The sequence below is a fragment of the Rhipicephalus sanguineus genome, chromosome 8 (assembly GCF_013339695.2).
Source record: "Rhipicephalus sanguineus isolate Rsan-2018 chromosome 8, BIME_Rsan_1.4, whole genome shotgun sequence".
NCBI lineage: Eukaryota > Metazoa > Arthropoda > Arachnida > Ixodida > Ixodidae > Rhipicephalus > Rhipicephalus sanguineus.
Window position 1 is genome coordinate 10,585,457 of NC_051183.1, and position 16,104 is coordinate 10,601,560.

Here is a 16,104-nt window from a genome sequence, read left to right on the forward strand (position 1 = left end):
CGGAGGTCATGTGTTCATATTCAGGCAGCAATGATAAGTGGCAAAGTGAAATGAAAATTGATTTCGATAAACGATCACACTGCCATTACAGAAATGGCTGATAGCTGAGAAGCCCACAACCGAGAGAGCATCGATTATAGGAAAACGATGCAGACAAATACGCATGTGACCGACGCGGCTTCCGCATTTTTTTTTTTTTTTTTCACGACGCCGAAATCTGTGAGTTATAAAAGCTTCACTTAAAAAGATGGGCAACACTGGGTGTCATCCTCACCTGGTTTTTGTAGTTGCGCTCAGACAGCTCCATCTCCTGACGCAGTGACGACAACTGAGACCTGTGAGGAGGGTTTTCCCATTCAATCATTCGTTCATTTAGACCACCACCTCAAAGGTATTACCAACAACACAAAAACCAACAAAAAATACTCCAACATAGCACAACGACAATCTCTCAGAACAACGGCCAAACCTGTCAGTGAAGTCCAAAGGAAAGTGCAGTCAAAACAAATTAACAAAATGCAGAAATATAACAAAATAAATATGGGGGTATGAAGGTTCAGCAATTGCTAGTGAGATGTTATTTCAATTGCTATCATTTCCTTTTTCATCATCATTTGTGCATTTTAATTACAGTGATCCATAATTTCTCTGGAAACACAAGAAAGAAAAGTGTTGATAATTGATGGTAATGCCATGACTGCTGATCAGTTGGCACAGCATATACTTATGAGTTTAGACAATGCTTGCTACGTAATAGTGTCCTACAGTCGTGAACAACGCTTAGAATGACCCTAACGACAGATGGAAACACATCACCGCAATCACACTATCATCTTTTATTGTGACGAGATAGGTACAGATGACACGGCATGTAAGCAGCCCGAACGAGAGAATATTGAATCACAGTCAACGTTCGATTTTTCGGACTCCCTAGGACCACGAAATCGTCTAAAAAGTCAAGCAGTCCGAAAAAACAAATTCATGAGCTTTTGTTCTGCTCAAGCGGTCGAATCGCCACAGCCACGTCCGAAATAGCTTTAATGCCTCCCAGTACAATTATCAGGCATTTTGGTGCGCGCCCAGGCTCTTGCAAATACATTCAGTACCTGCCGCGAGCCCCGCTTAACTACGTACCAACCGCCACTTGCAAGAATGCATCTCGTGATGAGTGCCGCTGATACCAAAAAGCACAGGATAGATTACGGCTCTCTCCCATGGAGCATTTGGAAACGATGACGCGGAAAACAAAGACTAAGGCGGACGACTCGTCCAGCTTTCCCTGATGCGTGTGCGCATGTAAACGATGCGTACACCCATCGCCGAATCTCCGCCGATACGCAGCATTTGCTGCCGTGTGAAGCCAATAGTTTCTAGTTGTGTGCAGCACATCGCCAACTAAGCTGACGCCGTCACTGTACTGTTGCTGTATCGTACGCACGCATTTATGATGAAAGGGTTCGTGATGCGCACTTTGTTCCTGACCACACACGGGCGCGGCAATGGCGAGCTGGTTTCGTCCGTGAAGGCAACGCGTCTATGCAGTGCACTTAGCGGTCTTGCACAGAGAGGCAGCAAGAATGGCGCCACGTTGGGGTTCTCGCCTATTAAATGCGTGCAGTATGCCTGCAACTGCGGTTGGCCACATGCACTACCACGCAGTTAAATGCCTGCAACTGCGGTTGTCAGCGATTAAGCCATACTGGCGCGTTTGCCAGCTGCCACCATCACGCCTCCGTGCATTTCCGCTGCTTATCCGTAAAGACATCGCCGCACGGCGCCGTGATAGTGGCCCCTCTAGGTTTCTGGTCTGCTTCACCCCATAACGATTTGGCATTGCTGCAAAGCTTACTTTCGGACTCTGCTACTGTCGCAAACAGATCGACTCGCGAAAGCGCTGGTTCGAACCTACAAGATGATAGACACGGCAGAGGTGGGGGCTTCAAATAATGCCTTTCGGACCTGCAATTCGGGCAGAAAGTCCGAAAAATCGGATGCGGAAGAGTTTCAGCGTTTGAAATTTCGGACGTTCTAATAGATTGACGTCTATGGGGCTGGTGACGGTGCTGCAAAAGCGTCCGAATTTTCGAGCATGTCCGGAAAATCGGTGTCCGAAAAATCGGCAGTTGACTATTTTTTGCAGTACATTTACTACATGGCATCCCGCTTTAAAACAAATGATGGTTTAGCAATACTAATGACTCTACTTTCCCCCAATATCACTTCATATTTACTTCAGCCACTACTCAGAAGAATAGCCAATGCTGTTGAGGCCCCCCCCACTACTGCTATTGCGGAACTCACTTCGACTCGGTGAAGTGTATTTGTAAAACAATCTTGCACGAGGGTGTGAATGTGTTGCAAGGAAAAAAAATCACAGCATATCCACGGAGTGAATGATGATGAGTGGGCGAAGCTGCGGAGGTTCATCGGTAAACCGTGAATCTTCCGTGAATTCTGCCCAGTACAACATCACCGACGTGAGATCGGGCGCGTTTATACTAAAGGTTCGATGAGTTATGACGACTTGCAGCTCACTTTAATTTTACATGTACGCTGTGAATTTTCATTGTTTAGAAAACCATTGCTTTAGAAAACATCTGGCGTCTTTCGTTAAGCAGCTGGCGTCTTTTCGTTTTGCTTTAGAAACATCTGGCGTTCTTTCGTTTTGCTTTTACAAAACATCTGGCGTCTTTCGTTGGTTTATTTCATCAATCAACGGCGTTTTGAACAAAATTTTTACTGTTTAATCACGCACAGGAGAAATCTCACCAGGCACTACCTTGGAGGTAAACAATGGCTGCTAATGGGAATGAGAGACAGAAGAAGTCGGCTTTTAGCTAACGCTGCGAATTTTTTATTGTTCAACAACGCACAGGAAAAATCTCCCACCGGCACCACCTTGGAGGTCAAAGCGTAAGACTGGTTACGCACTACGACTACTACGACTACGACTACGAGGGACGAACGGGTGCCGCCTTAAGGAGCTTCGCCCCTAAAAGGAATTGCACCACTAGTCCAGTGAGTGTAACTATAGTCGGTGACAGCCTAAGAATAAATATAAGCTCCGCCCACAAGGCCGCATTGCTCATATTTTGCATGCCTCCGCGCTACAAACGAAGTAGTTCCTAAAAAATGGCAATAATTTTCACGCATATAAACCTTATTTTGCAATACTGCACTGATACTGAAATAAAGAAAGCAAAGGTAGATAAAATAAACTGTGAAGGCACGGAGTTCAGCGTCAGCATAACAGTATAGCTGTTATTTAAATCGCACCCCCCGCCACGGTCATCTCGGAGTCTATACGAAGAAGTAATGTACATCTCAAAGGTGATGTTTCTGAGAAGTATGGCGAAGTGGTCTGAGATTGCCTTCGTGAATTTCGACTCTTGTGTTGCCGTTAATACCGCATTTGCGTCTCTAGTCGACGTGCTTGTCATCGTGTTTGAGCTAAACGCCAAGGCTTCATTTGACGTCTTGTTTCAACGAAATAAAAGCGTGTAGCACACATGGCGTTTAACTGTGGGGGTCATTGCATGCGCTACCGTTACTTTCACGCCATGGAGATGTACGCGGCTAAACTGGAGTTGGCTAAAAGCTTTACGTGGGATTGTTTCTTGCCTCGACAACTTGCACTGGCACTGCCATTACCCCTTAAGACTTTGAACGTTCAAGTTTTTAATTAATTTATTATTTATTTATTACATACCTGCGTCGCCCCGGTCGGCATTACAGCAGGGGGGCCCACTTTTACTGGAAGAGCCCCCCCCCCCCCGCCACATACACACACACACACACACACACACACACACACACACACACACACACACACACACACATATATATATATATATATATATATATATATATATACATATACACTGAGGCTGCCATCGGTTGCCATACGACAAATAGGAAAAGGATATACGCTTCTCGAAAGACAGTTTATTTGTCAACGTTTTGATATCAAGGCAAAATTTACGAGGCTTCGATGCGCTTTTATAGCATCGTCCTCCGTGCAGGAAGAGGAAGAAAAAATAAATAAATAAAAATGTAGAAATGAAAAAAAAAATCAGTAGCCAAAAGACCACACATACACACTCGGATATAGAGAAAACACGCGCATCTTCGAAGAAAAAAAAAGGAAAACATATAGATGTCTATATAGGTAATATCGGTGGACACAATCAGTAAGTACATCCGTTTCGTACATTGTCAAGCCCCACCTCTTGGGCTCCCCCCTCTTCATTTGTTCGTGAAGCATAGTGAGGGGGTGAGGCTTCAGAAGAAGGGATAAGCGCTTAAACAAAAGGGTCTATGCACTATGAGCTTCACGAGTTTAATATAAACAAATTATCACTGCGTGATACATGCACACTATACACGCGGAATGCAAAAAAAGACGCACGTTAGACAAAAACGAGATTTCTAAATATGATATCGTGAAGTATGATGCAACGCCATTAAAAACAAAAGTTTTTTTTTTTCACTCAATAATAGTTTTAGCGGCGTTACTTCAGTTACGCTCACGATCTATGCAATCGATGTGCCACAGCGAGCGCATTATTTCACGGTTTGCAGACAACGATTACCTCGCACGGCGTTTCTCATTGCAAGGCGTTCGTGCATCGAGCGTGAGACTTACGCGACGGGCACTTCAACCTAGCACATCATTCTGGGCCGGTGGAACTGAATTCCGTTAAGACGACGCAACTGCGCCAATAGGCACACGTCACAAAATCACACACGCACCAGATGACCACAATTATCTTCTTATAATTGGTTTGCTTACTTTCGCAATGTGTTGCGCTAACTGGCTACGTTGGTCGCTTTCTTTCTCTCACGCTTCGTCCGTACATACGTCGTTTATATAGGAGCACAGCACGGCGCATATCACAATAGATCACCAAGATTCCAACGTTGCGAGCTCCAAGTAATACACACACGCACACGCACTTGTGGCAACGCTAATGCCATGGCTTTTGCGGGCGGTAAATCGTATACAGACGCGCACATTGTCATGAGTAAAGGGGCACGGGGCGCGTGCCGGACAGCGCAAGGCGTCGATGGTGTGCGGGGAATGGAAAAGTACCCGATGGTGTGCACCCCCGCCACGCCGACGCAAGCCATTGGCCGGCGAAAGGCGCGTGCCACGCGACCCGAACTGAGGTGCGGAACCCCAGAGGAACGAGCAGGCATTGTTCGGTGGAGTCGTCGAGGAGCAAGGTGGTGCAGGCCAGCGTCGCGTCCGCGACGGGAACAGCAGGGCTGAGTTCTGGAGGCAGCGTTGTGCATGCCCCGGGAGGGTGGCCGTCGACCTCGGGGTCTACCGAGCGAGGCGTCCCGGGCTTGCGGCAGCCTCATCACGCAGTTCTCATGGCACCTGCGGCACTACCACAGCTCGGCAAGACGACGGCGACCCACCGACAATCACGGAGCCACGTCGACAGTTCGAGGCAATGGCACTGAAGAGAGGCCGGCAGTTAGGCCTAACTGGGAGAGACCGGTGTTCTCCGAAAGGAAGGAAGCATCGGCGAGGAGGACGATCAGCGAGGCGTCTGATCGACGGCGACGGCCCGGAGACGTCGACAGGAGCTGCGACGACGGGGCTGAACGTCGACTTTGGACCATCAACCGAGTCAGCGGACACCGCGAACTGTAAGAACGCTCCATTAGTATCGCGAGTGACTGAGATGCCATAGTGGCCAGACTATCGAGTTGATAGGAAATAGGCATGGCTCGAAGGTTTTGCAATTGTCTGTTAGTGATTGCGCAATAGCGTCGCATTTCCTAATGGTACTTTTTGCTGTAAAGTTTGAGTGTTCATTTTTGTTTGCCGTGGTGTGTTAGATAAAGTTTTGTTTGCAGTGCCACCACGGTGTCTCCCGAGTCTCGCTTATCTCTCTCTCTCCCAACTCCATTCCACACATTGCAAGCGCTCCCGAGATACGTGACACACATTCCGACTTTACTTTCACCTCACTGCACACGAATGAACGCGACGACAATCGTCGATGTGGTGACCCTCAGGCGATATGCTTGGTGTATCCGAGCGATGGAGGGAACGCACGCCGTGTTGCAACTTGAAGCTGCCGAAACGACGGAACGCGCTAAAGCGTTGTAAAACACTCCGAGCTGCTGCCGCTTCGGTGAACTCCAAACGCGGCAGTCACAAGCTTCTACTGCATCGGATGACGACCGGCGAGGATGATGCTGGGTACGTGCGAATAACAGTAGGAAACAGCTTCTTGTGGAAGAAACAAACACCTCAGGAAATTCGAATTGACGGATCTCGGTATCGGTGCAGCGGTACTAGCCACCATAGCGGTACCTCGCCTCTCGTCGCGAACGGCGCCATGTTGCATTTTTCATTTGCTCGCCTTAACCGTTACGTCATGGTAAAGAGCGGCCGTAGTTGGACGCGCATAACACAAATGGACAGCGGTAGAGTTTACTTTTTATTCTTAGCTTGTCACCGACTATAAAGGTTTCCGTGCGACAGCCTGCAAATGGCACAACTGGGGAACACCAACAGCTCAAGATGAGATTAAATTTGCCGATGTGATAGGGGTGTAAGTACCCGTTCGTATTGAGAAACTTTTGAGGTAAAGCGCCAACATTGCCCTCCCCCCCACCCCGAATCACTCACTTGTAAGACTGGCACTGCTGCTCTAGCAGTGCGAGCTGCTGAGTGGCCGTACTGGCTTCGGTCATCCGCTGTCGTCGCTCCACCTCCTGCATGCCCACTTCCCTGCAAGGCAAGCCATCCAGCTTAACAAACTGCTTATAACAAATACAAGCATGATGCTAACAAATCCATAACATCTGCACCAAAAATCACACGGTCCCTTATGCATTTGCCTAAGACGACTCAAAGGCAAAAACAATCTTCTTTTTCTTTTCAGTCCCCTCCCGCGCCCCCCTCCGAAAGCTTTCTGCACCAACCGTGGTTTTGCACTGCAATTGCCAAAATTTGTGAGCACTATATTTCTGGCGCAGAAATATAGTGCAAATTTGTTTTCAGGTATGTCCATTTGGAGCAAAGAAAAATTATACTTTTGACTTGGCTCGCAGGAAGGGGCACGTAAATGATTCGTTGAACAGTGCAGTGCCTTCAGCAAACTGATCATATACAACAGTACACTGCAAAATGAAGTTAAATGAAGACAAATTTATTATGCAGGAGGTTCAATTCATCCAAAGCTCAATGTATCTTGCTGGCAAAACAAGTGGTGTACACAATTGTGTACATAGCGTGTCAAAGGGTTCAAAGGGGCACAGATGAGAATTATGATCGTTCTGCTTGTATAATGCCCTTCCAAACTACCAAAAGTGCCACTGTTGCAACAAGATGTTTGGTGAGCCACACCAAGCATGAAATAAAAATACAAAGGCGGACACTGCCTTGAAGTTTCCATGCCAACTTGCAGTGCTATCAGAGATACTGACGGCATTTGCTGGAGCCTAGATACTTCTCTATCGCTTAAAATTAGGGGTGTGCCAATATTCGAAATTTCGAATATTTTTCGAATAGTGTTGGCTATTCGATTCAATTCGCACTGAAATTGTACTATTCGAACTACCCAAAAACAAATACAGTCAACGTCCGATTGAAAGTGACCCCTACAGATTTTCAATATGGCTCACCTCATCACACCCCCGTATTGCGGCAAAGCTGCCTTTCAAGCTCCGTTACGGTCTAACTTAGCCAAGACGCGTGAGATTCGAAGTGACCCCTACAAATTTTTCAATATGCTTCACCGCATTACACTCTCGTATTGCGGCAAAGCTGCCTTTCAAGCTCCGTTGCGGTCGAACTTGGTCAAGGCGCAGCCAACGTCCGATTGAAAGTGGTCCCTAGATTTTCAATATGCTTCACCTCATCACACCTCCGTATTGCGGTAAAGCTGACTTTCAAGCTCTGCTACGGTCACAAATGGATTAACTCAAGAAAATGCTGGTTCCAGCATGGAGATGAAAGATGTGGCAGAGGTGGGGGCTAAATTAGTGCTGTTTTGGACTTGAAATTTGGGCAGGAAGTCCGAAAAATCAGAAACCGAAGCTTTTTAGCATCCAAAATTTCAGATGTTCTTATATATCGACGTCTACGAAGCAGATTTGGAACTCCGGACTTGAAGGGAGCACACCCTTGTCCGCCACATCAGTTGGGCTTCCACAGAAGTTGAAAGAGGAGGAGAGGCTGAGGAAATGGCATCTTTGCCTATCACGTGTAAAGTGTTGTCGGCAACACTTTGGTTGCACCAAATCATGTACATAAATACAATTCGGCCTCTACATTGCCTCATTCTTGATAAGACAACTATGAAACACCACCCCGCCAGTGCTTCATCAACCTAGCGAAAAGAAACACTTTCATGTTGCTATCTCATAAGAATGTGCTTAGGAATCCTCTCCAACTATTTTTTCTGTAATTTCACTTCGAAGTATTCGAAAAATCTTTAAGAAATATTCGAAAATTATTCGAAAATTATTCGATTCGATTTGCATTGAACCTTTATTATTCGAATTCGCTTCGCACCCAAAATTTTGCTATTCGCACAGTTCTACTTAAAATCTATTACATTGTGTCCTAAAGAAGCCACGGACTTCACATGGCAAGTTTGAGGCAATTTTCTTGAGCTAAAGTGACCAAAAAAGAAAAGAAAAAGACATCACACTGACATTAGAGTAGTGTGGTATCATTTCATAAAATTCATAAATGAAACTTTGACCTTCACCTTATCTTCACATAATAAACCTATGATAACAGTCTCCAAAAGATAATTTATCAGTCTGAACTGATTTCACTTTAGCATAATACGCATGCAGTGGCTTACTTCTGCAGCTGCAGCTCACGGTCCTTGAAGTAGTTGGAGAGCACATCGAGCTTGGTCTGGGCCTCCGCGCTCTGCCGCTCGGCCTCGGCCTTTGCCGCCGCGCTCTTCTCCAACTCTTTCTCCAGGGACTCCACACGCACTGCGCAGGAGACAGGTGCACAAGCAAATTGGGCTCTTACCCTTGTAGCCGGCAGAATGAGTGAAATGCACCGAAAGGAGGTTCATCCATGTATGAATACGAATGCATGGGTAAAACAGTGCAAAGAAAACACAGGACAGCGCTAGTCCTGTGTCTACTTGTCCGTGTTTGCTTTGAGTTCTTTTGCCCATGAATACGTACCAAGTGGCTCATATTCAGACGTTATTATAAATATGAAACAACCAAATACAGCAGTGTTGTGTCTTTTCTTTGGCCTTTGCATTGTTTCCCTTGAAAACATGCACAGGCATGCCCAAGATTGTAGTTTGTTACAGAGAACTCAGTTAAAGGAGATGAATGTGTAAAATAAAAGGCTTATATGCCATGGCTTGTTAGTGCAATTTGACAAAGAATCAAGGTGACAAACCCAAAGTGCCGACACGTGTTTATCTTATCAACTATTTTTACATAGAGTAAAAGCTCGTTAATTCAGATTTCACGAGACCGGACAAACTGTGCGACATAACTGAATGTCGAATTATCAAACATCAAGAAAACAATTGACAAATGCCTGTGTCATCAATGTATTTTCATTTTCTTGAAAAATACGTAGAGCGACTAATTATTTTGCATAAGAGCAGTGCAAAAGCAGCAATTTTTCTCATTTGCTTGCGACTTTGTTCACAATGTGAACGTGGCTCAAGACCCTGCGTCTTGAGCCGACACATGCTCTCAACCCATACCTTATGTACAAACGTGATTGTGGATGGCAACCCCATCTTTCTGAGAGCTCTCGGCTGTTTACGCTGTCCGCAAACGCTGTTTTCACTGCTTTGTGTCGTATATTTGCGGCGCTTCGTGCTTGGTGCGCTCCGAGGATCATTGGAAATCCGCGGATCGTTTAACTCTATGTCAGAATCAGAATTAATTTTATTGTAATTAGTACAAAGGTTACATAGTGATAATGTACAGTCATCTATTATATATAAATGTAGAATACATACATGTCGCCTATTAGCGCTGCTTGTGGGGTAAGGTTGGGAGTATGTGCATGTGTGAATGTGTGTGTGAATGAGAGGGTGCCAAGTTGCACTTAATTTTCAAGAAGACAGGATAGTAGGGCTAAGAAAATCTGTGTGATTAGCAGATTCCATTGCAGACACTTTTGAAGGCTACTGTACCTTGTTGCGAACACAGCTGCTCCTGCATCTCGTCGAGCTGTGCCTGCAGCTGCCGCCGCTGCTCCTCGACTTGGTCTCGCTCCTTGCGCGCCTGTGCATGAAGACGCGCCCGAGTCAGAGATTGAGGACACCAATGCAGGTAAGAAGGACGTACATTGGTGTATGTCTCAAAAACTTGATGCACCCCTATGGGTCCTTGACTTGTTGTTAACACCCCAAATATTTTGAATCGTTAAAAAATCTTCAATTTACCATACTGAAAGCTTCAACTCATTCCTGAATTACTTTGAGGAAAGTTTTTCACCATCCATGTTGGCAACAACATGCACAGCATGACACTCCAACCAAATTACCGGTCACTCCACTTTCCTGGCAATCCCTACATGAAACTTGCACATTCATTCATTCATTAACTCATCCATTCAACCAATAAGTCAATCAACCAAAAAATGATTACTTCATCAAATCTTTTACAGGTCAAGATATATGTAGATTGCTGTGATGGGTTCGCCTTGTGTTTTCCCAAACATATTGTGTTTCCCAAACAAAAATAAAAGAATTAACAGGGTCCAAGAATGTTTTACACGAGCAAACTGACTCCAAAACATAGAAATAAAGGCCAAATTTATGAATGTATATCAGAACAACAACAAGCACTATCACACCGGAACACAGACTCGATGAAACTGCCACATGGAATCAGCCCACTTGATGTCGTTAGCACTGCCGCGCACCAGACCACAACAATGACATGCCATAAGCTAGGAATATGATACAGGTGGGCCAGACCACAGAAGCACGACACTTTGAAGGAAGTGAAGTCCGTACATGTTCTTTCTTATGAAACTTCTTCCCAGTTTTGGATTTGTGCAGAACTTAGCACAGCAATGCATTTAGCGTTGCTGTGCTACAAGTTATCAATTCAGCATTGCCTAGCAATTTCCTAATATTCTAGTTCACACCGACTGAAGATGTCCTCTAAAAAGGCAGAGGCCTCGGGTTTAATTCACAAACTAGAACAACTCCTTCAACTAGAAAGCTTTCTTTCTGAGAAACCTGATGCATTTCCTCTCTACCATCGACTAGATGGCATTTTTCCCCCCGGATCTTTGTCCATCTCGCGGAGACTAGCAGATGTGGCCCACCTGTGTAGCGTCCAGCAGCTCTTGCAGCCGAGCCTTTGCTGCTCCTTCCTCGTCAGCTTCGGCCTCGGGCTCGTTCTCGCCCTCTGAGGTAGTCCGGTGCCTCTGAAGCACCTCCAGTTGTGTTAGGGAAGATTCCAGCACCTAAAGACACACACACACACACACACACACACATTCCTTTCTGAGTCATCTCTGAAATACTGACCAAAAAATGTGTACTGCGTACAGTGACACAGTACTGTAAACCCATTTTGATGTAATTATATCACCAATAGACCTTAGACTAAGCACAGCTTTCATACTTGGGACTGTACAGCGCTCACAAAAAAGACAAAGGACAAATGAAGTGCACTCGGCAGGCACTGAGTGCACTTCTTTCGTCCTTCGTCTTTTTTCTTGTGAGCTCTGCACAGCGCTAAGTATGAAACCATACCAACTAGCTCATATTTGAAGTCAAGCACAGCTTGAACATTGAAATTTCATCAGAAAAGTATTGACATGACATTTACGACTTTTTGTCTTCCTTCTAAGATATGAGTCAATGAGAAAGCAAAATATAATGCACTGCCTTTTGCCCCAGCATAAACAGATGCTGACAGATTCCATAGGCACTGTATCACATAGCTGCAGACCAAAGGTGGTCTTGCAGCAAAGAAATCTACGATGATTTTATACTGTGAAACAATTAGAGGGGCTTTGCATCTGAACAAAAAAAAAAAAAAGAAAAAAAGAAAAAGGTTTGCTGTATCTATTTACGGGTAATCTTCTTCTTCATGAAAACTAAATTCTAAACACAGAGGGTGGACACAAGCTTCACTAGGAACTTACTTATATTTATTGTTCGAGTTTTATGTTCCAAAAGCACGATATGATTATGAGAGACACCATAGTGGTGGGCTCCTGAAATTTCGACCACCTAGGGTCTGATCCCGCGAAAACAGGTACTCAGATTACTTTGTTATATGCACTAGTTTGTTATAACCCATTTCTTCACAGTAAGATTTCATAATCATCATTATCCTAAAACCTCATTATAAAAAAATGTGTCATAACGCACTAATACACATAACAAAATAAAAGGAAACAAACAGGAGCAGTCTGAAGCCAAGTCTAAACAGGCCATTTGGGGCAAGAGACAGTCATCACCTGGATGCGTTCGTCCTTCTGCTTCAGCTGCTCGGCCATCTTGGTGGCCTCCTGGTTGCTCGCACTCACCTCCTCACACAGGGCCTCTTGCCTGTTGGTAATGAGATGACGACGACGACACGCAGTTGTTAGTAATGGCTTTGCATTAGTAGTAAGCGAATGCCAGCTATCAGGGCTGTATGGTACGTTTTTTTCACTATTCTTGACCTCACAACTGTATATTTTTTTCGTTCAAGTACTTTGTCAATATGCAATTTGAATAAAACTTCGAATGAGTACTATTGTTTGTTTCATAATGTAACCCGCATTACATATTGTCGTTTTGCATTGGTTCTAATGTGCTTTCAGTTTTGTTTGTTTGTTTGTTTCATTGCTATGATCTTGTTTTTTATGTTTCCCCTTACTCATAGTCATAGGCGTGTGCAGGGTTCCCCATTAGGGGGGGCAAAGGTTCATCACCGCGCCCCCCACCCTACTAAGTCAATGTATGGGGAAGATTTTGCGCCTCCCACCCCCTCTTAGGTGACTAGAAGGGTCAATGTACGGGTCGGATTTTGCGCCCCCCTCTTAGGTGATTAGGGAGGGCGGCTGCCCCCCCTGCCCCCCCTGTGCGCATGCCTATGCTCATAGTCCTCAATGGGGCCTGTAAGGTACGCTAAAACAAATAAATAAACAAACAAACAAGCTAAGAAACATTATGTTGGCCAGTCGGAGACAAGATGGCCAGTTCCACTATGACACATGCTGTGAATGTAAAGAGGCAAGCTTTTATATCTTTTCTTTAAAGGGGCCCTGCAACACTTTTTCAGCATGGTCAGAAATCTCTACCGATCGCAGGGGCGGCGCCAGGATTTTTTTACTGGGGGGCCACCCATGACAAGTGAGCTCCTTCAGGGGGGCAGGAAGGCTGGGACCTTATGCGTTGTGTTTTGAATGTCTTTGCTATTGGGGGCACATATGGGGGGCAGGGGGAAATTTGGGGGGGGGGGGGGGGGGCAGCTGCCCCCCTGTGCCCCTCGCTGGCGCAGCTCCAGGCCGATTGGTAGTCGAGGCTTCTGAGAACACGTGAGCCAAACATCGTAGCGCAGCACGCAGCCCGGAATTTACAATTAATTCTCAAAGTCAGCTAGAAATCGCTCCCTCTTCTCTCGACAAATGATGCCATAAACCCAAATGACCGTGGCGTAAACACAAAGTCCACAGCCATTGGCTGATTTCAGCATCGTGAGCTGCATAGTTACCGCTACCGCCGCGAGATGGTGCCACGTGCCCGTGTGCGCACTATCACACTCAAAGTAAGCCACGCATTCAAAGAAAACAAGAAAAGAATGTGCTCAAGGTCATGACGCGCGCTGACGAAGGGTCACATCTTCTTTCCCCCTTGTCGTCACCGTCCCTGCATAGCTTTCAGCGCACTAGCTTGTACGAAAGGAGAGAGAAAGCAATTGAAACACGTGGCAAAATCCCTGTAACTCCGCTCGTACCTGACAGATCCTAAATCTTTTGCGGCAGTCGATTCGTGAGGCAATAAGCTTCTTTAAAGCCAATCGACAATTACTTGTATAAGTGTTGCAGGGTCCCTTTAATTAAGAAACACACTTGTTTATCTGCCCTTTCGATTTACCCATTCCACCATTTTGAATGCAACATTCAACAATATTACCTTGTGACGCAATAATGAAATAAATGCAAATCCGAGATGCAGCCTACTGTAATCACTGAACATTTCTGGGATGAAAATCATCAAGTTTTGTACCCAGCCCCTTATGCGAATCTCCCAAAGTTGGGTACCTTTAAGCTAATTAGGTCTACTTGAAGTAGAGTAGACGGTCCCTTGATGAAACATACGACAATCCTGATGAAACTACACCACAACTCACAACTGACTTTTGTGATTGTAATAATAATAATTGACGGAACAATACTACTACTACATCTTACATTGTGTCCATGCTTTCTAATGCTACCTGACATTGCTTGTGCAATGCAGAAGTATTTCTTGCCAATTTTTTTTTTCTATCCAGCTTTATATTTTCTCGTTCTTCACACTCTTCTTTACTTTTTGAAATCATATGTACAGTTATCATAACCACTGATTGACGTTTGTAATTGTGATTGAGATGAGACTTTTGTACAAATGATTATGATATGTTGAGATGACAAAGAAGAGTCCTTGATTTGTTGCACTCATAATAGCACTTTTTTCCATTGGGGTCACGTATGGGAGCCTTCCTGACAGTTTTCAACTTCGGGGCGCCCTGTGTTGTACTAATTTTGTATTCATTATTATGTAAAGCTGATTTCGTTGAGAACTTGAACATGAACAAAGCATGAAAGGAGGAGGACATAGCGACTGACTTGTGCTTGAGTGCTTCCAGCTCGCTCCAGAGTCGGTCACTGGTGTCGGTGGCATCCGAGAGGCTCTGCTGTAGCGACCGCTCCTGAGCCTGGCTCTCGGTGGCCTGCCCTCGCCAGAGGTCGCGCTCTGCGCACACCTCGCTCAGCTGCCGCTCCAGGGAGGCCAACGCAGCACTCTGTTCACTCGCTTCAGCCTCTTTCTCAATCAACTGCATGCCCACACAGATAAACACACCGTCAGGAGGATCACGAACTGACATGCCGCCAGACACCTGTCAACCGTCAGAAAATTGCACCGAAGTTCAATCTAGTAACAGAGTGGTGAATTGGGCTGGTTCATACATTGCTGAACTGGAAGAAAGAACAGCACTAGGAACAAGACTAAGAAGGGAGAAGACAAAAAAAACACTGCGCCGATTGACAACCCTGCGACTTCATCTCTGGTTAGCCAGCACCGTGTTTGTCTCCTTTCTTTCAGTTCTGCTATCTTTAACTTGGCCCATGTGTAGGGTAGCAAACACAACATGGCCTTGGTTAGTGACATGGCCTGTCGTTGTTATTATTTGAGCTTTGCCATTCGTCTGCTTGATAGTACGACACGCAATCCAGCAACAGCTGCTAGAAAGGAAATGAAGGTATTCCTCTCCTCCTCAATTTGGATTACCCTTTCACAGAGGGAAAGCGATAAAGATATTAACATATCCGAGGAAATTGACACTTCCTGCCATCAACTAATCAAGTACCACTTGGTTCACCTCACCTCGCCACACGTGAGCTTGTCATCTGGCCACGTGTGACGAGAGGTTATCCACTTCACCATCATCATTAATATGACAGACAAGCCTCCTCGAATTGCTTAGTTCGAATCATTCCTTCACATAAATGTGCTTGCTATTAGCTAAACTTTCTGCTTGTGTGCTTTCTGCCCTAGACACACACACACACAAAGGGGCATACCTCCTATGCCCCAGAAAGCTGTTCATCAGAAGCATACAGTTTCATATAGTAAACTAGAGGGAAATCCGACACTAGTGTGCGTGGGAGCTGCAACGAATGACGCTTCAGCCAGCATGGGAATGATGGGTAGTACATGGGTTTGCCTAAGCTTCGTTCTTTCGGGTCCATGTGGCTCCGTGTGGCCTGCAGCCGCTTTGTCTCAAGACAAAGTGCGGCAAAAGTTCAGCACTCCCACTTCACCACATTGACCCCTTTAGGCTGACCAATTCAAATCGGCTCACAAGGTTCACAACGAGCCATCCTTATATCAAAAACAAAAACCAAAACAACAATAAACAATG

General features: G+C 45.4%; 1 protein-coding gene across 1 annotated transcript in view; it reads right to left on the minus strand.

Moving 5' to 3' along the window:
- The window catches only part of LOC119401341 (transport and Golgi organization protein 1), a 36,569-nt gene that overhangs the window by 6,349 nt on the left and 14,116 nt on the right, over positions 1–16,104 (minus strand). Inside the window, exons 10-16 of the mRNA XM_037668060.2 lie at positions 14,807–15,015; positions 12,449–12,539; positions 11,303–11,443; positions 10,158–10,248; positions 8,838–8,976; positions 6,650–6,751; positions 275–335 (exon numbers count right to left, since the gene is read on the minus strand). Of these exons, the coding sequence (XP_037523988.1) occupies positions 275–335; positions 6,650–6,751; positions 8,838–8,976; positions 10,158–10,248; positions 11,303–11,443; positions 12,449–12,539; positions 14,807–15,015 (834 nt within the window). The remainder of the gene's footprint in view (positions 1–274; positions 336–6,649; positions 6,752–8,837; positions 8,977–10,157; positions 10,249–11,302; positions 11,444–12,448; positions 12,540–14,806; positions 15,016–16,104) is intronic.